The sequence below is a fragment of the Enhydra lutris genome, unplaced genomic scaffold (genome assembly GCF_002288905.1).
Source record: "Enhydra lutris kenyoni isolate GAN:26980312 unplaced genomic scaffold, ASM228890v2 scaffoldscaffold6, whole genome shotgun sequence".
NCBI lineage: Eukaryota > Metazoa > Chordata > Mammalia > Carnivora > Mustelidae > Enhydra > Enhydra lutris.
In genome coordinates this window covers 25,435,134-25,456,723 of record NW_019154090.1, presented here as the reverse complement: position 1 = coordinate 25,456,723, position 21,590 = coordinate 25,435,134, and the positions used below count along the sequence as shown (strand labels likewise).

General features: G+C 52.4%; 1 protein-coding gene across 1 annotated transcript in view; it reads left to right on the top strand.

Moving 5' to 3' along the window:
* The window catches only part of LOC111141562 (EF-hand calcium binding domain 8), a 57,635-nt gene that overhangs the window by 3,788 nt on the left and 32,257 nt on the right, over window positions 1-21,590 (top strand). The window contains exons 2-10 of the mRNA XM_022494195.1: window positions 452-503; window positions 2,751-2,904; window positions 10,021-10,139; window positions 11,742-11,845; window positions 14,189-14,324; window positions 17,242-17,347; window positions 17,552-17,636; window positions 18,164-18,288; window positions 20,649-20,722. Coding sequence (XP_022349903.1) covers window positions 452-503; window positions 2,751-2,904; window positions 10,021-10,139; window positions 11,742-11,845; window positions 14,189-14,324; window positions 17,242-17,347; window positions 17,552-17,636; window positions 18,164-18,288; window positions 20,649-20,722 — 955 coding nt within the window. The remainder of the gene's footprint in view (window positions 1-451; window positions 504-2,750; window positions 2,905-10,020; window positions 10,140-11,741; window positions 11,846-14,188; window positions 14,325-17,241; window positions 17,348-17,551; window positions 17,637-18,163; window positions 18,289-20,648; window positions 20,723-21,590) is intronic.

Sequence of the window (21,590 nt, the reverse complement as noted above, 5' to 3'; positions counted from 1 at the left end):
AGGGCCATCCTACCCCACCTCCGGACCATGTGTTTGACCCTTTGGACATGTGCCTGCCACTGGACATCATTTTCCTGGTGTGTGAATTATATAGTTGTTCTCCTAACTGCATGGCCTCCTAAGCCCCTTCCAATTCTATAGAAAGTGTGGCCTGATTTAGGAAGCCTCTGGCATTCACTTGAGAAGCCCCAGGACTTCAGTAGAACAACTCATTCCCATTGGGGGAAAGAAGGCTCACAAGGATAGGCTTGAGAAAAACTTCCTGCTGGAGGAGCTCCTAGGGGAAAAGGGATGCTCATTACATGTGTGCTGGGGTTGTCTGTGGGTACAGGGCAGCACCCCTCCACCCCCTGCTCTGACTTCTTTTCCAGTCTCTTGTGACCTAGCTAGGCCAGCCTCATCACACAGTCTTAGAAAGTTAGAGTAAAGTGACCATGATTCCCTATTCTAGGTCAAGACCAGTGTCTTCCGAGGACTTAAGAGAGAACCCTGAGTCTCAAAAGGTAAGAAAACCATTAGAGGTTGGTACAGGGGAGGGACATTCCCGAGCCACCCCAATGTCGCTTATCAGCTCAGAAGTCCGTCTGTTATCCATCTCTGCGCCAGGGTGGCAAACCCAGATACTCACAAGGCCAGGTAGGTAAGTTACCTGTGCATGGCAGCAGGCTGGTTTTCCCTTTGAAAGCACAATATTGGCCCAATGCAACGAATCTGAGGCTACCAATTTGCAGTCTGTACAGGGACCCTCCTTGATTTTGTCCAGCCATGTTGCGGCAGTGGTGGGATAGGCTGTACAAATTACCCTCAAGCCTAAGTATTTTGTGTCTGTTGTATGCTTGGGACTGGGGACTAGAGAGATCATTAGTATAAGTTAAATGAAGATTAAATTAAGATAAACTAAATATGCTCTTGCCTTTAGAGAGCTCACTAGGAGACAGGAGTACTGACAGGATCTATCATTCATTGTGTAACTAGTCTGCTGAGCCTGCCAGCATGTCCGGGGGCCATGTAGGTACTACTACAACCCTGCAAGGTGGATAAATTAGCTTGGAAGTAAGGAGCCAGGCAGAATTCTAGCCCAGAGCTCTGGGACTCCACAGCTGTGTGTTTCCCATCACGCCTCGCTATCCACTCGTATGGACATGCACAGTATCAGGCATGCATGGCAGATAGGAACAAAGAGTCTGGGAGCATGGATTTGGCAGGGATGACTGTCATCTGAAAGTCATAGAAAAGCTCCTGGGAGGAGGTGTCATTTGAGCCAGGCTTTAAAGAGTGGGTAGGAGTTTGCGTCTAGAGCAGATGGTCTGCACTGCATAGAGGGAACATGTGGTGAAAGTGGAACGCTTGCTGTGTTTGGAGATGGTGGAGAGCCAGTGCCCAGACTGTGGCATGTGCATTGAAACTAGAAAGACAGGTCCGGGCTACAGGGCCAAGGGCTTTGAATGCCACACTCAGGAGTGGGCCAGGGGGTGGTAGTAGTGGTAAGTAGCCTGGAAAATGTCTGAGCTGGGGTAAAGTTATCATTAGATTTGTCTTCCAGAAAGGTGACTGATCCCAATGTGGGGAGGTGGAGGGGAATGGAAGGCTAAAACTCTGGTCCCAGTGCGGGGACATCCTTGTACTTGTCCCCGCACAAGGCCAGTGTTTGGGGTGGGCCAGGGATGCAGGGGAGCAGGGGTTAGGTGTAGGAGAAGGATCACAGGAAGAATGAGCAGGAGGTATGGTAAGAATACATAGGAGGAAAAGGGAAGAGCCAAAGATGGTGCTGAGATGTCTGATCCGGGGCCCACGTGGCTGTGGGAATAGTAGCCAGCTCATCTGTTGGGCTCCAGGAAGGCTCGACTTCACTGTGCTCACTCTTGTGCCCACAGTGCCTGGTGCTCAAAAGATGTATATAGACCATGAGGGAATGAACAAAAGTTCACAGGAGGATGAGCACGTCTGCTCGTTTGATGGGGTTGGGGTGGGGAGAGAGAGCCATCCAACTTCCACCTTGTCTTCTGGCTTTTTGAATCAAAATCTTGAATGCCCAAGACCCAGGGCAGTGCATTTCAGTTAGCAACAAGCACTCGGTAGTTATCTCATGGTTCATTCCCGGCATCCTTTGAGGGAAGCAGCCTTTGATGACCTGAGCCTTTGGTGACCCGAAGCATTGTGCTAAGTGTGTGTAGGGGCTACAGAGAGGAGGTGTTCATTGTTGAGGGCCGGATAGGCAGGATAGGCTGTGTGGGGGCATGGGGAGACAATGGGAGGAGGAAGCGGAAAGCCTCTGTTAGGGGTGCGGGAGCTTTGGTGTGTGTGACGATCTGATCTGACCCTGACCCAGGCGGGGGTCTGGGAGGTTCAGGACCAAATCAAATTGGCTGGGGAAGATGGAGCTGGATTCCTTGGGGTCTTGAATTCTGAGCACCGAAGATTGAAACTGAACGGAAGCTCCTCATAAACTGGGGTCCGGGTCTGTGGGAGGTGAGACCTTGGCTGTGTCCACCAACCTCGCTGAACCTCAGTCATGGCATCTGCAAAAGGGGAACAGTTGTGAACTCCCCAAAGTCAGGAGAGACGGTCTAGTCTTTCTTGGCCTCTCTAAGTCCAAAAGTGGTTAAGATTTATTCATTTGCCTCATTGTAACCCTACATACCCTGTCCTCCCCTCAAAGAGTCTTTATTTCAGTAAGATGTGCTTAGAAATGTTGAGCTCAGGAAATCGACCCTCTCACTGCCCGGTTCTTACAGTCTTCTTCATCTTAGATCACCATCCCAGGTAGATTCCACAAGAACGAGGAGCTTTTTAGTTCCCCAGCATCATCCGTCACCCTCAGCCATCATGAGTCTCAACTGTTTACCCCGCTACACATGGCCAAGGTGAAGAAGATGTTTGAGGATGACGTTGACTCGGCGGGAGGTAAAGCCTCCTTGCGGCTGTGTTTCCAGTTTCCGCATAGGGTGGGAGCCATCCCTGGGTGTGTGCAGGGCTTAAGATATGACAAGCAGTTTCTCATCTTTAAACTTTCAAAACTTTTTCTGTCATTGTATAAATCTTGTAAGCCTATCGGAGGCTCTTTCATATCCAGAAAAACAATACTAATCCTAATCCAAGCCCCCAGATGTAACCTCTGTCAGCATTTCGATATATCTTCTTCCAAACAATGTCCTGCATGTGGTGTGACAATATTCTCGCACACTAAGTGGCTTAAACCACACCTTCATTGTCTCACAGTTTCCGTGGGCCTGGCGTTGGGCATGGTTTAGCTGGCTTCTCTGCTCAGGGTCTCGTTAGGCCGGGGCTGCGGTATCTCCTGGGGCTTGCCAGGGAAAGGGTCCACTTCCAAGTCCACTCAAGGTTGTTGGCAGGACTCAGTTCCTTGCCCCTGCAGGACTGAAGCCTTCCGTTTCCTCCTGGCTGTTGGCAGGTGACTGCTTTCAGCTCCTACAGCTGCCCACGGTTCCTGGCCACATGGGACTCCCCAACACAGTGGATTTCAAGGCTCAGGGTAGCCGGGGAGATCGCCACTCCAGCACAATGTGTGCTACAATCTTGTCAGCGTGCAGTCGTGTCCACATGACTCCATGTTCCTGTCTCCTCTGCCGTATTCTCTCGGTTAGAAGCAAGTCATGGGTTCTGTCCCATGTCCCACTATCCCTGTCCCAGGAGGGATAGTGGGAGGGCATGCACACGGGAGGCGGGCGTCCTGGGGCCACAGTCAGCTATGTGTGTTTTCGTGAGTCTGTAATTATATTACATATGTGATTTCAGACCCTTCTTTTCCTCTTGATGTATAACACCTTAAGGACTTTTACATATCATGTGTAGTCTTCCAAACCATCGTTACTCACGAATGCAAGTGTTCTAATGGTGGACTATGCCATTCCCCCATAGCTGGATATTTAGTTTTAGTTTTGTTTTTTTTTTTAAAGATTTTATTTATTTATTTGACAGACAGAGATCACAAGTAGGCAGAGAGGCAGGCAGAGAGAGGAGGAAACAGGTTCAATGCTGAGCAGAGAGCCTGATGTGGGGCTTGATCCCAGGACCCTGGGATCATGCCCTGAGCCAAAGACAGAGGCTTTAACCCACTGAGTCACCCAGGCGCCCCTGGATATTTAGGTTTTATTGAGTTTAAAGAACATTGTAAAGGACAGCCTTTGTACATCAAACTTTTTCTTTTTTTTTTTTTTTTAAGATTTTATTTATTTATTTGACAGATAGAGATCACAAGTAGGCAGAGAGGCAGGCAAAGAGAGGGGGAAGCAGGCTCCCTGCTGAGCAGAGAGCCCGATGCGGGACTCGATCCCAGGACCCTGAGATCATGACCTGAGCCGAAGGCAGCGGCTTAACCCACTGAGCCACCCAGGCGCCCTCAGAAGGTCTTTTAAAGAGGTGGATCATGGGGGCACATGGGTGGTGGAGTTGGTTAAACATGCAGCTCCTGATTTTGGCTCAGGTCGTGATCTCAGGGTCATGGGATCGAGCCCTGCATCAGGCTCCGTGTTCAGCCTGACATCCGCTTGAGATTCTCCCTCTCTGTCTGATCCCCCTGCTTGTGCTCTTTCTTGCTCTGTCTAAAATCAATCAATCAATCAATCAATCATGAATCTGGGCTCCATAGCATTTCTTGAAAACCCTGACCTGACCATCAGTGCCTGTCTCAGAGGGAGAAAGGGAGATGCCCGGGTTCTCCTGTCTGTTCTGCAAGTTCCCTTTCAGGGCCTTAGTTTCTTAATTTGTTGATTGGAGGTCTTTAAGAAGGGTCCATGGTTCTTTGTTGTTTTTTTTTGTTTTTTGTTTTTTTTTAAGATTTAATTTTTAAGTGATCTCCACACCCACCGCGGGGCTCCTACAACCCTGAAATCAAGCATGCTCCATTGGCTGAGCCAGCCAGGGGCCCTGAGGGTCTCTCTCTCTCTCTCTTTTTTAAAGATTTATTTGTTTATTTATTTATTTGCACGAGAGTAAGAGAATGCGGGGGCAGGGGCCGATGGAGAGGGAGATTGGGTCCGAAGCAGACTCTGTGCCAAGTGTGGAGTTGTACATGGGGCTTGATCTCCCAACACTGAGATCATTACCTGAGTTGAAACCAAGAGTTGGAAGTTCAACCAGCTATGCCATCCAGGTGCCCCTGGTCTGTGGTTCTTTTTGTTGTTGTTGTTGTTGTTGTTATTATTTAAAGATTGGTTGATTTATCAGAGAGAGAGAGAGAGCACTGTCAGAGGGAGCAGCAGGCAGAGGGAGAAGTGGGCTCCCCACCAAGGAAGGAGCCTGATACGGGACTCAATCCTAGGATGCTGGGATCATGACCTGAGCCAAAGGCAGACGCTTAACCGACTGAGCCACCGAGGCGCCCGGGTCTGTGGTTCTTAGTGGGGAGTGCCCATGTATCTCCTAGGAGGTCTTAAAAGTATCCACGTGCCCTTGGCCCCTGTCTCCGGGGCCTGCCTGGGAGCCCTTGCAGGCTTCTGGGGTAGAGATCAAGGGAGAAGCAGTGATCTGGGGGCCCTGCAGCCCCAAGCCTGCAAGCCAGTGTAGCACTGACCTTCCGCACAGGAGCTCCTGAGGGGATATGGGGGCGCACACGCCGAGTGTGCCCCCAGTTTCGCCAGCTGACATTTCGTCAAGCACTGCCGGGCAGGATAAGAGTCAGCGTAGGTATGGAGCTTCCTGGGCTACCAAGCCCTCTTTCAGATTTGATTCAGCTGTCACAGAGCCCTGTGGCTTTGTCACCTTACATAGGAGGGGCCAGGCACTAACTAACAACAGGCCCAAATGTAGTGGTCTGGGTGCCCTGACATGGACACCTGTGGGCACCCATACTGAGTGTAGCACTTCCGATCCAAAGTAAATGAAAAGAAGGCCCCTTCTGGGAGAGCCAAGGGTATAACCATGCAGTGCTCATACTTGGTGACTGTGCCCTAGGAAGGCAAGCACTGTGGGGCACACACATACCCTTCCACCCCCTCCCCCTACCAATGGCAGAGGGAAGGCTAGGAAACATTTTCTTCTTTTTTTTTTTTTAAGATTTTATTTATTTATTTGAGAGAGAGTGAAAATAAGAGAGATCAGAGAGAGAGATGAGTAGAGGGAGAAGCAGACTCCCCACTCAGCAGAGAGCCCAATGCAGGGCTCGATCCAGGACCCTGGGATCATGACCTGAGCCAAAGATAGACACTTAAGCGACTGAGCCACCCTGGTGTCCTGGAAAACATTTTCTTCTTATATATTTTAAATATTGCATTAATTTAAAAAATGTTTATAAGTATCTAAAAAAATAGAGGTAAATACTCCATAATCCTACATCTTAGCTTTACAAAGAAAGAGAAAGATGAAGTGGGAGTTTCCCAGGAGAAGGTGGGGAGGGCAGAGAATGGCAGAGGAGAGGTGCAGGGGTGTTGCTGTGCTGGGACAAGGCTGGGAGGGAGGCAACCACAGAGGATGTGGGTGTACCTGAGCCCCAGCAGCAGGTCTGACAGGGAGGTGACTATTTAGAGCTGCTGGAGAAAGTGTCTTGGCCAGAAGGGGATTGGCTTCTCACATGACTACTACACCAAGCATAGTAGACATTATAATGGAGACAAGGGAAAGCTTCTGGTTTCAAATCCTCCTGGTGCCATTGTGTGTTCTTGGGCAAACTCCGAACCTCCCTGGGCCTCTGTGTCCTCATCTGTAGAATGGAGAGAATGACAGTACCTATTTCTAGGACCAAAGTGTTCTTTTTTTTTTTTTAAGATTTTATTTATTTATTTATTTATTTGATACAGAGAGAGCATGCACAAGCAGGGGGAGTGTCAGGCAGAGGCAGAGGGAGAAGCAGGCTCCCTACTGAGCAGGGAGCTGGACATGGGGCTCGATCCCAGGACCCTGGTATGACCTGAGCTGAAGGCAGATGCTTAACTGTTTAACTGAATGAGCCACCCAGGTGCCCCTGGATCACAGGATTCTTTTTTTTTTTTTTTTTTTTTTGGTCTAATACTTTTTTTTTTTTTTTTTATAAACATATAATATATTTTTATCCCCAGGGGTACAGGTCTGTGAATCTCCAGGTTTACACACTTCACAGCACTCACCATAGCACATTCCCTCCCCTGGATCACAGGATTCTTGTGAGGTTTCAGGAGGGAGGGCACTGGAAAGCCCCCTCAGGTCTTCAGCCTGGTGGAGGTGACACCATTAGGAGAGATGCTGGACACAGGGAAAGCCAGCATCTAGTGGAATAAAGATAATAAACCGGATTTTAAGGATGCTGAGTTGAAGGGGCCAGGGGAACACTTGGGAACAGCCAGAGATATGGGAGACACATTCTCTCCTGAGACGCAGAGATGGGTGAATAGGTGAGGCCACTAAGGAGAGTGTCAGAAAAGCAAGGGACAGGGATGAGAAGAGCTGAGGCACATGTCTGCCGAATGACAGGGCAGGGCAGGCAGCAGAACCTGGAGGAGACCAGAGGGACCAGTGGGGTCGCTGCTTGAAGGCAGGAGACCCCGAAGGCAAGGAAGGGCACCATTGGGTGTGGTCCGAGGTCTCTGGTGGCTGAGGAGAGTGGTGTCAGGGAGTGGTGGGCAGAGGGATGTCCAGTGCTGGGGGCCGGAGGGAACGTACCAGCAGGGCGCAGGCAGAAGAGAGGAGGGTGGCCGTCAGGGCAGACCTTTGTTCCCTGAGGAAAGGGGCCGGGACCGCCCAGGCTGGGGAGGAGATGGCTGTCCTAACACTCCTCTAGTCTTCTGAGCCGGAGGGGGCGACAGTCAAGGTTCATGAGATTGGGCCCCACATTGGGCTCTGCGCTGGGTGTGGAGCCTGCTTAAGAACCTCTCTGCACACGCCCCTCTCCCGCTCCTGTTTGCTCTCTCTTAAAAAAAAAAAAAAAAAAAAAAAAAAGAGGTAGAACAGCTGGCTGAGTTCAGAGGCGCAGGGAAAGACGGTTAGAGAGTTCATCCTGAGAGCAATTCAGTAGCAAAATAATATGCATCTTTACACTGAGACATCATTTACCTCCCACAAAATGCACGGGTTTTGGGGTCCCGCTCAAGGAATCTTATCACATGCGTGCGCTCATGTAACTGCCCCCCAGATCAAGTTATAGAACCCTTCTTGCTCCCCAGAAGGCGTCCCCCTGCCTGATCCTGGTGGTGACCCCCTCCCTAAGGAAGTGATATTTCCACATGCAAGTTTTTTTTTTTTTTAAAAGATTTTATGTATTTATTTAACAGACAGAGATCACAAGTAGGCAGAGAGGCAGGCAGAGAGAGAGAGAGGAGGAATCAGGCTCCCTGCTGAGCAGAAAGCCCGATGCGGGGCTCGATCCCAGGACCCTGGGATCATGACCTGAGCCGAAGGCAGAGGCTTTAACACACTGAGCCACCCAGGTACCCCACATGCAAGTTTTTGAGTGATCAATTAACCATTTGGCTTGAGGCGGGTGAGAGCTGCTTTTTTGAGGGGCAAGGGGCCCTGCCTGGACGCCATAGTGTATGTTTCCTTTCCCAAATACCTTTGTGTCTATTCTCTTATTTCCAGAGAAGTCTTTGGCAAACTGTTGGTAAGGAGTGTATTGACACAGCATGCTGGTGAACAGTCTCTACGGCTTCTTAGACACCTGCGCAAAGAGCCAGGTGTTCCCTGTAGTGCTCTAGAGAGGGATTTGTTCACTCCTCTCATACATGGGTGGGCCAGATTGCCAGGGTCAGCCTTGGGCGCTACCCTGTGACCTTGAGCGCATGACCACACCTCTGTGCCCTGAAGTTTCCTCATGAGTCCCTCTCATTAAATGGCCAGTGTGAATAAACACGGAGAAGCACCCGATATCATCACGCCCACATCCTAGTGCCAATAGCACCACTTGGGGAACAAGCGTGTGCCGTGTGCCAAGGACCCAGTCACGGAGGGCAGGGGCTCACCCTGCACTTGCAGAGCTCACTGGCTAGAGTGGTGACGAGGAAGGTCAGGGGCAGCAGTGGAGCTGGCTGGTTGGGGTAGGGGGCCTTCCTAGATAGTCCTCGGGAAGGCTTCCCTGCGGAAGGGACCAGATGGTGCAAAGGTCTTGAGGAGGGAGTGTGCTTGGTGGTGTGAGAAACAGCGTGGGGACATTATGGCTGGAGCTGGGAATGAGGGGGATGGCGGTGGGAGGTGAGGTCTGAGCAGAGCCAGAAAACGCACAGCCTTTAGACTGTGGCAACGATTCCAGATATGTGGAGGGGGCTTTAGAAGCACTTTTTATAGACTGGGATTATAAAAAAAAAAAAAAATCTAGGTGGGGATATTGGCCCATTGGCAGACAGATTCCCTCATAGTCACGAACCCAGCTTGGGGAAAGTATTTTATCCCAACCTCTGCTCTTCTCCCCTCCCAACATTCCTTCCAGCCAAAGTTGACATTTTAATTGCCTTTATTTTTTAATTTTTTAAAAGATTTTATTTATTTATTTGAGAGAGACAGTGAGAGCAAGAGAGTGAGCCCAAATGGACAGAGGGAAAGGGAGAAGCAGACTCCCCCTGAACAGGGAACCTAACGTGAGGCTCGATCCCAGGACTCCAGGATTGTGACCTGACTGAAGGCAGTCGCTTAACTGACCGAACCACCCAAACCCTTCGCTGCCTTTAAAAGACACAAGTCACCTCTCTCTCTGTGTATTTGAATTAATCTCTGTCTCTCTGTTAAAATTATTAGCCTTCCCTTTCGTCTTCCCTCTTTCCCTCACTCCCTGCCTTCCTTCTTTTTTTTTTTTTTTGAGTTTTCATTAGTTTTCTTTGTCTCAGTGCCTGTTTTATTTGTTCAGAAATGGGCTCCGATCTTCCCCAGTATCCCCTCACTGTGGGGCCACCGCAGTGCTCCGGGCATGGAAGGTGTGTGGCAAGTACCTGTGGGCTGACTGAATGCCACACAGAGAGAGGAGATTCAAGGGACAACCCAGCCAACACGGTTCTCTGGGTGCCCTCCCTCAGCACCAAGACACCCAAGAATACCGTGGCTGCTGAACAGGGCCCAGTGAATTCCCATGACGTGAATGATGTTCTTTCTTCTCTTTTGAAGCCCTGGACATGAAGGCGTTCGTGAAGGCCATGAAGAAGATTCTGAGCAATATGTCAGATGAAATCCTAGAGGTGCTATTTCTGAAGGTGGACACAGACTGTAATGGCTCCATCACCTGGGTGAGGAGGGTGCCCTGCTGCCTCAGGAAGCTGGAGGGAGGCTGAGGGGTCCAGGTGTGGCTGATCGATAGAGTGTGGAAGGTTGAAGATGGGGAGGTGGTCAAGGCATCAGACAGCTTCTTGTGGATTCTGGGATGCTTACTGGGTAGAGAGAACCCTCCTGAGACTTCAGTAAGCAAGCTCATTGGAGCTCATTCTTCTCCTGGGGGATAGGAGAGTATATGACAAATGTCATATATGAGACCTCCCAGGGCGCAGCTGTGAGCCGTAAGGGCACCGCCCACCTGTCAGCTGACTCTCCTGCACACCAGGCCTCCCATTCAGTCCCAGCAGGTGCCACGACCATCTCATGGCCCTTTCTGGTCACTCAGCCAACAGACAGACCAGTGGCTATTCAATCAAAAAATGCTGGGGTTTTAGAGCAGATTATTTTTCCTGATTCTGTATGTTTTATGATGAGCAGACATACCATTTAAGAATATAGAATACAGAAGGACACAGAAAAGTACAAAAAAATAGTCTGATGTGTTGATGTAGCAATGCCAACAATGATAATAACTAGCCTTTAGCCAGGCATTGTGTTCTAAGCACTTTATGTACCATTTTACTTAAACTTCATAGGAATCCTACAGAGTAGGTGTTCTTATTTACTTTCATTTTACAGATTGGGAAACTGAGGCATGGAGAAGTTAAGAAACTTGCCCAGACTTACAGAGCTAGTTAGCAGCTGAGCTAGTCTTCAGACCTGGGGAGTTTGCCCCAGGAGCCCGTGTGTTAAAAGTACTCTGTCATTCCTCCCCTCGGCTTAGGCATATATTCTGTTTTGTTTTTTCTTTCATTTCTCCTAATATTCTACAATAAACATGTTTCCAGAATGCTCTGCTCTCTACACAGTGATCTTTTTTTTTTTTTTTTTTAAAGATTTTATGTATTTATTTGACAGAGATCACAAGTAGGCAGAGAGGCAGGCGGTGGGGGGCGGTGGGGAAGCAGGCTCCCCGCCAAGCAGAGAGCCCGATGTGGGGCTCGATCCAAGACCCTGGGATTATGACCTGAGCTAAAGTCAGAGGCTTTAACCCATTGAGCCACCCAGGCACCCCTCTACACAGTGATCTTAATAACTCCCACTATCTTTATAGGTTCATAGGGTGGCCTGTTTTGGCCTTCATGAGGCGTCAGTAGACTCTAGAGTTGCCCTCTGGCCGGGCTTCTGGGCCTTCCCCTGCTGTTAACTTGTTAGATGAGCTGGAACAACTCATCTCTACTTTTATGGGCCTCAGTCTTATTATCCATAAAGTGGGGGTGGATAAAGAGATTCGAACAAGATGTGGCGGTGATTCGGAGATGTACTTAGCATTACAGAAAGGCATGAAGGAGGGAGGTGATGCTATCTATTTGCTGGTAGGCCCTTTACACATCCCAGATGTGTAAAGGGGCGTGGCTGCTCCCCTGGGCTGGCCCCAGGACATAGCTTCCAGAGAGCCCCTTGGAAGGGGCTGGGAAAGATGGGGGAGGGCCTGGAAGCCAGGCGTGGGTTCCCCAAGCCCAGGGCTCTGACAGCTTGGCCAATGCTGTCCTGCCTGGCGTTTCTTCCCGAGGCAGCAGAAGTATGTGGATTACATGATGCGGGAGTTCCAGAGAAAGGAAAAGATGCAAACAAGCCAGTACCGCCTGCGCTTCCACCTTCCCATGAGGATCATCCCCCTGTAAGGAGCCTCACCCCAGCCGGAAGGGGGAGGTGTGTGAGCAAGGTGGGGCTGACCCTGGAGCGAGCGCCCCTCCTTAAGTCACTCCTTGTGGGGCCACCAGGACTGTAGGCGAGCCTGAGCATTAAGGGGGGGCGACGTGTCTCCACTCTATAGACAAGGAAACAGAGGTACAGAGAGGTCAAATGAGAGCGGTGGGGTTGCCCTGTTTTGACCCTCCCTGCCGCATGCGCTGCTCCTCCCGCTTCTTCCCACGGTGGGTGCTGAGTGGGCCTGGGGCACAGATCACAGGGCACAGATGGCTCACGTGGTGGGGAGTAACAGCCATTATGGGGAACTGCTCCTGGAGGCCCCACCAGGCCTCAGTCGCACATGGCTGCTGGTCATTCCTGGAGCATGTGGCTCTGTCCCTGCCTTGACTCCCTCCTGACTCTGCCTGTTTGCTGCTCCTCATGGTTCCTCCCCACCGTGCCCTCTGGACCTTCACCTCATCGTTCTGTGCCATGCTCTGTGTGCTCCCGCCCCTCTGAACTCCCTAAGAACCAGAAGCCCTCCAGGGGGTCCAGCCAATGGCCCAGGCCTCTTCCTGGAGTCCCTTTCCCGGAGGCCATATGGGGGTTTGTGCACCTCCTGCCCAGAGCAGAGAGCTCGTCTTGCCGTCCAGCGCTTGGTGGCTGGCATTTGTGGCGTGGTTAGGAGTGGCTATGGCTGGGTCTGTCCTCGGACCACCCCCAGAGCAGGCTATGGGGAAGACCATGAACCAGAAGTGGTCTCTGCCTTGGAGCATCTGGAGACTCAGAGAGATGGTGTAATGAAAACCAGGAAAGGGTTGGTCTAAAAGACTTTTGGTCAAGATTCAATTGAGGGATAGCCAGTAAATATGAACGATGAAGGATTTTATAACCATACATTATGATCTGAAAATTTTGCTTGATGTGGCCAAGCCTTCGCAGGTCTTTATTTCCTTGGGACATTTAGATTCCCAAGAGTGTTTCAAGGCCCAGAACCAAAAATGTCAAGAAGCCTGTCTCTATTTCCCCCTATTTGTTTGCTCAGCCTTCAAGTTCAGAGAGCATTTCCAGCTTGGCAGAGAAAGTAGCCATGTACTATTTAATTACCTTCATGAAAGGGTCATCTTATAAGTTGGCCCCCCTTTCCTGAACCTGGGCCGAGATCACTGAACTCCCCCTCCGGGGTGCCACGGTGGTCTTGGCAGGTGGAGGTGCTGTCCCTATGGGGTAACACCTCCAGAGGGCTCCTCTCACTTCCCCTGTCTCTCACCTGTCATGACAGGTGACAGGTGGCCCTGGGAGTGATGCTTGAGGGCAGACCAGGCAGCACTGTGGGCCGCAGGGGTGAGGGGCGGGTATGGTAGTGGTGGTGGGTGGGAGAGGAGCTGTGTCCAGACACACCTTCACTCTCTCTTCTGCTTGGGACTGCTTCGGTGGTGGAATTTCACAGCAGCGTGGGTTAGCCTTCAGCCACAGGTCACATGGCGTCCACAGGGACATTTGGAAAGGGCTCTGGCTAGAGTATGGATCGAGGTACCTAGGTTCTAGTTTGAGTTCTGCACAGAGTCAGGACAAAACTCCAGGCAAAATCTTATTCCCTGGGTCCCTTTGAGGTGAGGTAACATTATCTGCCTGCTGGGGCCTGGAGATGTGGGAACACCAGGTGGGTGAGTGCGTGCTGTGCTGTGTCCAGGGGTCAAAATGATGCTCCTGTCAGTAGCCAGCTAAGCCTGCCAGCTTAGCCAGCCTGGGGCAGGAAAGACGACATCCCTGTAGCCTGCTGGAGGGCTGCGTGGTGGCGTTCTGCAAGGCCAGGCCTGCCATGGGAGCCCTTTACTGGGCTCCGGTCCTGGCCTTGGAGAGGAGGAGTCAGGTACATGGGGTTCTGTGGAATACATTGTCCCTTGTCCACTTTTATCTCGTGCTTGGGCTATACTCCCTTCTCTATCTACCCCGAGTTGCCAGAACCTGTTATGATGAAAGTTTCAGGGGCAAGCTCCCCTCCACTCGCCTCCTGTAGACCATTTTTCTCAAAAAAGAAGGTTTGCAGAAGACCTCCATTCTTTGCCTCCCCTGATCCTGTCGCATCACGAGGAAGCTGACTGGCTGCGTGACAGGAGAAGCCCGCCGCTGGTGCAACCCTATCTCCTATCAGCAGCCTCATCGGGTCTCCTTGCCTTCCGGCCACCGCTGATAATGGCAAACGCCCGCCTGGAGGAGTCACGGGTTGGGTGTGCGCGCCCGTGAGGGGAGCTCCCTTGTTTGCTTTCTCCTTCCTCCTCTTCATTCTGTTTTTGTTTGAGTCCTTCTCTCTCCCTGTCACCTTCCACAGGAACCATGGATGTGAGATTGTGAAGGTGCAGTTTTTAATGCAGCGGTTCAAGAGGACAGGGCATCTTCTGACAGTCACCAAGGACGGGATCTTGCAGATCTGGTCTGAGGGCTTCTCGCTGCTTAACTCCTTTAGGGTGAGGAGGGCCCACCTGTGGAGCAGACAGGAGGTAGTCGGAGAGCCTTTGCCTTTGTACCCCGATAGGGAAGGTGACACGGACTCTGAATGCACTCAGGCGTGGGGTTCATGGTATAAGTGCCTGCAGTCACTGCTCCGGGGGCCAAGTTCTGGCTTCACTGTGGGACTGGGACCCTCACATTTGTCTTCTGTAAGCAGGACAACATCTGGGTGTCCATTCTACTTGGATATCCAACAGAAAACTTACACCCAATTTGTCCAAACAGAATGTCGCTCTAGACCTCCCCGGTCACCAGGCTTACTTCTCCTGGACCCCATCTCGGGGAGTGCTGTCATCACCCACTAAGGTTCCTGTGTTAGAGATCAGCCCCCTCTCCTTTCCCTGTCACAACCACTCCATCACCAGGTGCTGCTGATTCGAATCCTTCACCTGGACCAGGCAGGAAATCGCAGTGGTTGGGAGTCTGGGCTCTGGAGTCCTCCTTAGAATCCAACACTGCCACCTTCTAGATCTGTGACCTTGGACAGTTAGTATATAGCTCTCTGTGCCTCAGTTTCCTCGTCTGTCAAATGGGGTCATCGTAACCCCCTCAGGCTGCTGGGAGGATTTAATGGCATAATACCCGGATGGTACTCAGAGTAGGGCAAGGCTCACAGTGAGTGTCGGACAAATGTAAGCTGACATCATCATTGTCTGTGCTGTCAGCTCCGGGCCAAGTGCAGTAAGTGAGACAATACTCAGGAAAACGGGCTGTGCACTTCATGTCGCCAGGCCAGGCCAGAATCGTCCAGCAAATGAGGAAGGTGCAGCTCTCCAGGGAAGGAAGGCTTACTGAGAAGGCCGTCAGCAGCAGGAAGGCTTTCATAAGCCTGTGAAACAGCAGTGTTTCACAGATGTATCAGGGGGTGTCCTGTGGGGCTGGAGGGTTCTGTCTGGTCCCTTCTCAGTTGCCTAGGGAGGCAGCTCAGGTCTGTGGAGGTCCGGTGACTGACTCGGGTGTATTTGGTAGCCCAGAACCAAGGTTGACTAGCACCCAAGTTCCCGAGGCTAGGGTTTCTGGCACCTTCCGCTCTCTTTTTCTCATTGTGTCTGTTTTGGTGTGTGTGTTGGGGGGGTACATTACAGCCTGAGCTACATACTGTTGGTTATGGCTGCTACTTGGTCACCACAGCACCCCTCAGAGGCCACATCTGGGAGGGTTGAGAGGGGCAGAGGGAGGCTCCCCAGAAGGCCCGGCATTCCTCCTTGAGGGGCTGCTTGGGCAAGAAGATGTTGGCACGGGTGATCCAGCATGGGCCTTCCATGAACACCCACTGCATGCCACGGTCATGTGGATGGAAAACCCTGCGGTTTGCAAGGAGGGGAGCTGGGCTTCACTTCCCAGCTGTGCAACCTTAGACACATCACTGAAGCTCCCTAGGACCCGAGGCTTCAGGGAGGAACATGGAGGTGATGGGCATTCCCATCCCCTCTGCTGTGTGTCGGTGGCCGGGGGTCCTGGCCCATTGTCCTCACTGCCCAGCCACCAGCACCAGCCTCTGTGTTCTCAGTATGTCTGAGTTTTGATGCAACGGTCCCCTCCCTGCCCCTGCCTTTGCTGGCCCTTCAGCATACCCACCCAGAGAAGTGGCCTGAAGCCCCCCTTCCCTTCTGTTTCACATGGCGCTCCCCCTGCTTTCTTTAGTTCCCAGTCTATGGCCTCATTCCGGGAGTAAAATACAAGCTCCTTAGCTGGTCACCCCGAACTCCTCTCCCATCCTCTCTGCCCCTGGGCCCGTCGGGCTGGCCGCCTCTTTTCCCTGCTGACATGCCTTTGTGTGTGGGGTCCCCCACCTGGGATGCCCACTCAGATTCCATCTGCAGGGCTGTCACGCAATGCTGGCAGTGGAGTGTGGAAGGGAAGGGCACCACATGACCTGGCAGGATGATTTCTTGTTCATAAACCCCTTGAACCAGGTGACATCCGCAGATGGTAAACAAGATTCAGACAAAACAAGCAAAAACTAATATAATGTTCTAGGTCCATATATCTCAGTAAAACCGGCGTGAGGGAAAGAGTCAGAGAGGCAGAGGGACAGTCCATGCAAAGTCAGTATCCCTCTCCCAAACCCGGATTCTGTCATGGGAGGCAACTGCTATGACCAGTTTTGGGGTGGTCTTCTATGGTTAGATCGTATGCACATCCCCCACCCCTTTCTATTTAAATATACACATGGCTGCACATGATGGTGCTGCTTTCCTCCTTGCTTTTCCATTTCATAATCGATCCCAGGTGCACACTTCCCTCGTTTGTAGTTCCAGGGGGTGCCCTGTGCTGTGGATTTGTATCCACTGTCCTTTACAAGCAGTTATGGCCTGTTGCTGTCACGGGGCCTGCCCTCGTACACACTTCTCCATGAGCACGTGGGAACACATCCATTGCTGTGGCTTGGAAATAGATCCTGGGATTACAAACTATGCACATTTAAAACTTTGACCCGTGGGGCATCTGGGTGGCTCAGTCAGTTCAGTGTCTGACTTTAGTTCAAGTCATGATCTCAGGGCCCCCATGTCAGGGAGTCTGCTTCTCCCTCTGCAACCCCTCTCCTGCTAGTGCTCTCTCTCAAATAAATAAATAAAATCTTAAAAAAAAATACTTAAAACTTTGATGAGTGTGTCAAATGGCTCTAAAAAGGGGTGGTGAGGACGGGTGTTCTTTAAGCCCATTTTATAGATGTGGAAACTGAGACTCAAAATCAGGAAATTTCTTCAAGTTCCCATCAGTAGTTGGTGGGAGCACTGCGCTTCATGCCAGGTTTACGGCTGGCTCTGGGGCCTGGGGTGGCAGGAGAGGGTTCACAGGATCCGTGTATCTAGTGTGCCCCGCTGGGCAAGCCTCCCCAGCTTGGATCTCCTCTGCTCTTCCTCTGGCCAGCTTAACCAGATCCAGCAGCTCTATAACCTGGAGATGTGGGTCATCGACATGGTGTGTCTCTACAACTTGAACCTGATCGCGGTGGCATCTACTGATCAGAAGATAGGTGAGTCCCTGATGGCTCCCCAGGCCTGCTCTCGGCCATTGGAGGGGGCATGCATTTGCACTTGGAGAGGCCTGTCCCCAAGCTGACTGTGGGTATGGGGTGCTGCAGCTGGTAAGCCAATGCTGCATGTTGTCACTGAGACCCCCAAGGCTGGGGACTGGGGCTTGGGTTCCACGCATGCCTCCCCTTCTGTCTCTTCCCCAGAGTTCTTTGATATTAGCAACCATAGCTGTGTCCGGGCCTTCACCTTCGTTGATCTGGACAGCTGTGTCCTGGCCATGGACTACTGGTGAGTCTCAGGGGAGGCTGGTGCGCTGTCTTGGTGGCCGCATCACTCAGGAGGGTTGGGACTCCCAGAAGGGCTCTCTCAAAGCAGGCCTGGAAGGATTCCCACTCTGTGTGCCTGTGTCCTTTTCACCAAGCTGCCCCTCCTGAGGGGTCACTCAGTCATCAGCCCTCTTTCTCCCCATTCCCTGAACAAGTCAGCCATCGAATCCTAGCAGAGGTGTGTCCTGCCAAGGTCGAGGACTCTGGGAATGTCACGGTCCATCGGTAGGTGTGGGTTGATGATGAGCATCTGGAGGACCAGGGACTCATTCGTTTCGGTTTTAAAAGAAAATAATGACTCCTTTTGGACCTGGTTCACCGATGATCTGGGTCTGGGCTGCTGGGCCCATGTATGTCAGCTGTTGAGGGCAAGGCTGGAAAGTTGTGTGGGAACTGCTTTTGCTCCCAAGTGGAGGAAGGTCACTGGGAGGGTGGAGGGTTGCAGCTGGTGGGCCCAACCCAGTCTCTTCTGTCTCCACCTCCCCTCAGGTCTGACTATCACAGAGGTGTGTTCTGCTACGGGGACACCAAAGGCAACATCATCATCTTCACCTCTGACAATGTGACCCATGGGTTGTTCAACCCCCGAATCCTGCCCAGGACCTCCAAATGGGGTAGCTAAGATGCTGGGGAATTGGACGGGAGGTTGTGGGGGAGATGGCCCTGCCCTGCCCTGAGGAGCTCTTCTCTCTCCTGCTTCCCAGCTCAGGAGCCCCTGGCTTCTCTGAAGCTCAGATAGTAGTGTGGCCATGTGCTCAGCTCAAGGTGGCCTGTGGGACAGGGGTGATGAGGGGACAGCAGGAGCCAGAGGGGGCTGAGGGAGGAGACGGGCAATCTCTGAGAAGGCGGGAGGTTGCACAGGGGAGGGTAAGGGGAGTGGCTGCAGGACCCTTCTCATCCCAGCGAGACAGCCTGTGCCAACGGCGTGATGCTGGGGAGGCCGCTCACCCCTCTGGGTCTTGGGGTGACAGCATGACCTTTCTCTGTGGTGGGGAGGAGGGTTCTGCTCTCCTTGGCTGGGAGCAGCCTTTGTTTGGGGAGGTGGGGGGGGACAGAAAGTCCTGCGGGCTCCGGGTGGCTGTGAGCTGCCTGCTCTGGGTGCAGGGCCGCCTATTGTCCCCCTGCCCACTGCCAGCAGGGAACCGCTGCTGTTAGTCTGTTAAGGGAGGAGGAGGGGTGTTTTTGGGGTGAAGCACTTGCACAGGCCCACAGGGTAAGTGGCCTGAAGCAGGCAGTCTGCCCCAGCGTCTGAACCTTAACCTCTGGCTGGGCTGTACCCCAAAATGACCACTGCAGAGTGCTGTTCGGGGCTGCCCTGCCAAGGGCACTAGATCCCCGCTCTGGGCCTGGGGCCGTCGGGGACTCGGCTGGGCGGGACTCTGTCCAGGTTAGAGCCTTTGGTGCACAGTGTCAGGCCTCCCTTGCTTCACATCCATCTAGAGGAGGCCCTGGGCCATCAGGGGCTCTAGCCCACGGGGACACCTACTCCCCTTCCATCTAGGACACCAGAGCAGAGTTTCAGAGCAGGATGCTCTCCAAGGGCTCCCAGGCTCCACAGAGCAACACCCCCCCCACTGGCCGGATAGGAAATGGACCCTGCCTGGGATACAGCAGGGGGCTGGGCCAGCCCCACTCCTACCTCATTGGCAGCGCAGCCGCACCCCCTCCCTCTCCGGCCCGCCCCGTGCCCGCCCTGCCCTGCCTCAGCCAAGTGGGGGCAGGCTGTGCCGCCCTGGGGACTGGCGTGGCAGGTTGCGGTGGTCTTTGAGCTGCGTGTTGGGAGATCAGAGCAGGTACAGATGAAGCTGGAGTGTGGGAAGAAGTCCCTCCACACCCCATGCTGCCTAAAGGCTCCTCACACACAAAGGTGGGCCCCCCAGTGTGTTGACTTGGGAGGAGTTGGACAACCCAGCTCTGTGTGACCTGGAGCCAGTTGCTTAAGCCCTCTGTTATTAAACAGGATGAGCAGATCAGTTCATGGCTTTTCTGTAAGGTGGAAGGAGAGCAGGCAGTGGGAAGCCACAGTAAGGGCCCGGTGACTTCCTCCCCTGACCTCTCAGGGCCCTCCCAGCCTCACCGGCGAGGCAGACGGGCAGACATGCTTGCAGTGCAGCCGTGGCTAAGCTTCCTCCCTCCCATGCCCTCGCAGGGGCCCCCCCACCTTCAGCATCACTGCACCCCTGGGGACTCCCTTGCCAGACGGGGCTGGGGACTTTGCAGGAGTAAAATGCGTGGCGTAAGCCCCCAGGTCCCCCTCCCTTTTCTCCATTTTACCTGGGAGTTTCTCTCAGACTTGAGCTCAGATTGTCCCAGTCCTTCTGACCCACCTCCTTAAACCCTGCTCTGTGGGTAGACCCAGGCTTGCCCCTGTCACCGCTGGCTCCATCTCTCTGTGTCAGACCTTCCTGCTTGTGGCAGGGGAACCTTCCCTGGAGGATTCTAGCCTGGCCACTGGCCACGGGAGGTTTCAGAGGCTGGGAGACTTTTAACGCCTCAAGGGCCAGTCTGTGCTTAGGGCTCGGTCGCTCTGGCACACTTGCTGGATGCTTCTCCTTGGAACTTGTGTTTGCTGGACAAGGTGGAGCATGTTGTTTGAAGCATGATGGTAAACTTCCAAATGATCCTTTCCAGAAAGAGTAGAGCCTGTGGTCCCAAATGGTTCTCCAGTCCAGCAGAGCTGGAGCTCCCTGAATGAGAACCACCTTGTGTAGATAGCAGTGTGGAGAGGGAAGAGCCCGAGATGTGGGGCTGACTCTGGGCAGCCGTGTTTATCTGCCTGGGTCTGTGTTCTGGGTGCTGACTTCACCCCTCCGAACCCACCAGAACACGGGAAAGCTTGAAGGAGCATTTGGATGGAAAAGCCTTTGGAGACATACAGGAATTGCAAAACAACTCAAGGTGTCCTCTGGGGTTTTGCTGGTCTGGTGGAGGCAGGAGGCTGGTGACGTGGATCTCGGTTTTTCTCTCCTATCAGATCAATGGACCAAAGTTTCTGCACGGAAGCTCCTAAATGAAAAGTCCCCCTTGTACAGGAGTTACCAGCTGAAGGTATGTTGTATCTTTCCTTGGCCCATTACCATGGTAATTATTTGTACACACACACCACTCAAAAATCAATACAGAAAGTAGATTTTCTGCCTGGGTTCAGTCTTAGGCCTTGGGGCTTGGTCACTGGGAGCAGGTGGAGACAGCTATTGGATCCTGTGGCTTGTGGGCGGGACTTGTCCCTCTCATCACCTCTGTTGCTCAAGCCTGGCCCTGGCAGACAACATCTCTCTGTCTCCTGGGTGGCTGCAGTGGCTTCTAGATTGTCTGCACTTCCTTACCCCATGCACTGCTTCACGCCATTCGGCAGCCAGAGGAATTTGGAGCTAAAACAGCCATGTCATTCCTTTGTTCAAAATCCCTCCATAGTTTCTCATCGTGTTTGGACAAAATCTCAAGGGCTTACTGTGCCCATCAGGGCATGAGGTGACCTGGCCCCTGGCCTGTTCCCTATCTTGCCTGTCCTGTCTCCTCTTCTCATTTACTCTGCCGCAGAAACACAGGCAACCTTGCTGTTCACTGAACACCCCAAGCCTTTTCCCACTTCAGGGTCTTGTCACACTCTGTCCTCTTCCCTAGGTTCCTATATACCCCTTTCTCTGCTTCCTTCGGGGCCCTCACCAGCCAACCTGGACCAGCCCCATGACTGTCCCTGCCTCTATCCCTTCACACCGCAACACTTACAGGATTCTAACACCAGTGACAATGTGTTTTTCCCACACCGCCATGCAATTCTTGGACCTCAGCTGGGTGACCTACTGTTCAACTCAGTTCTGACACTATCTATCCGGAGAGAGCATCAGATCCTAGGCTAAAACCCACTCTGGCCTAGTGGGACCTGGAATAAAAGAAGATGTAGAACCATCTCCAA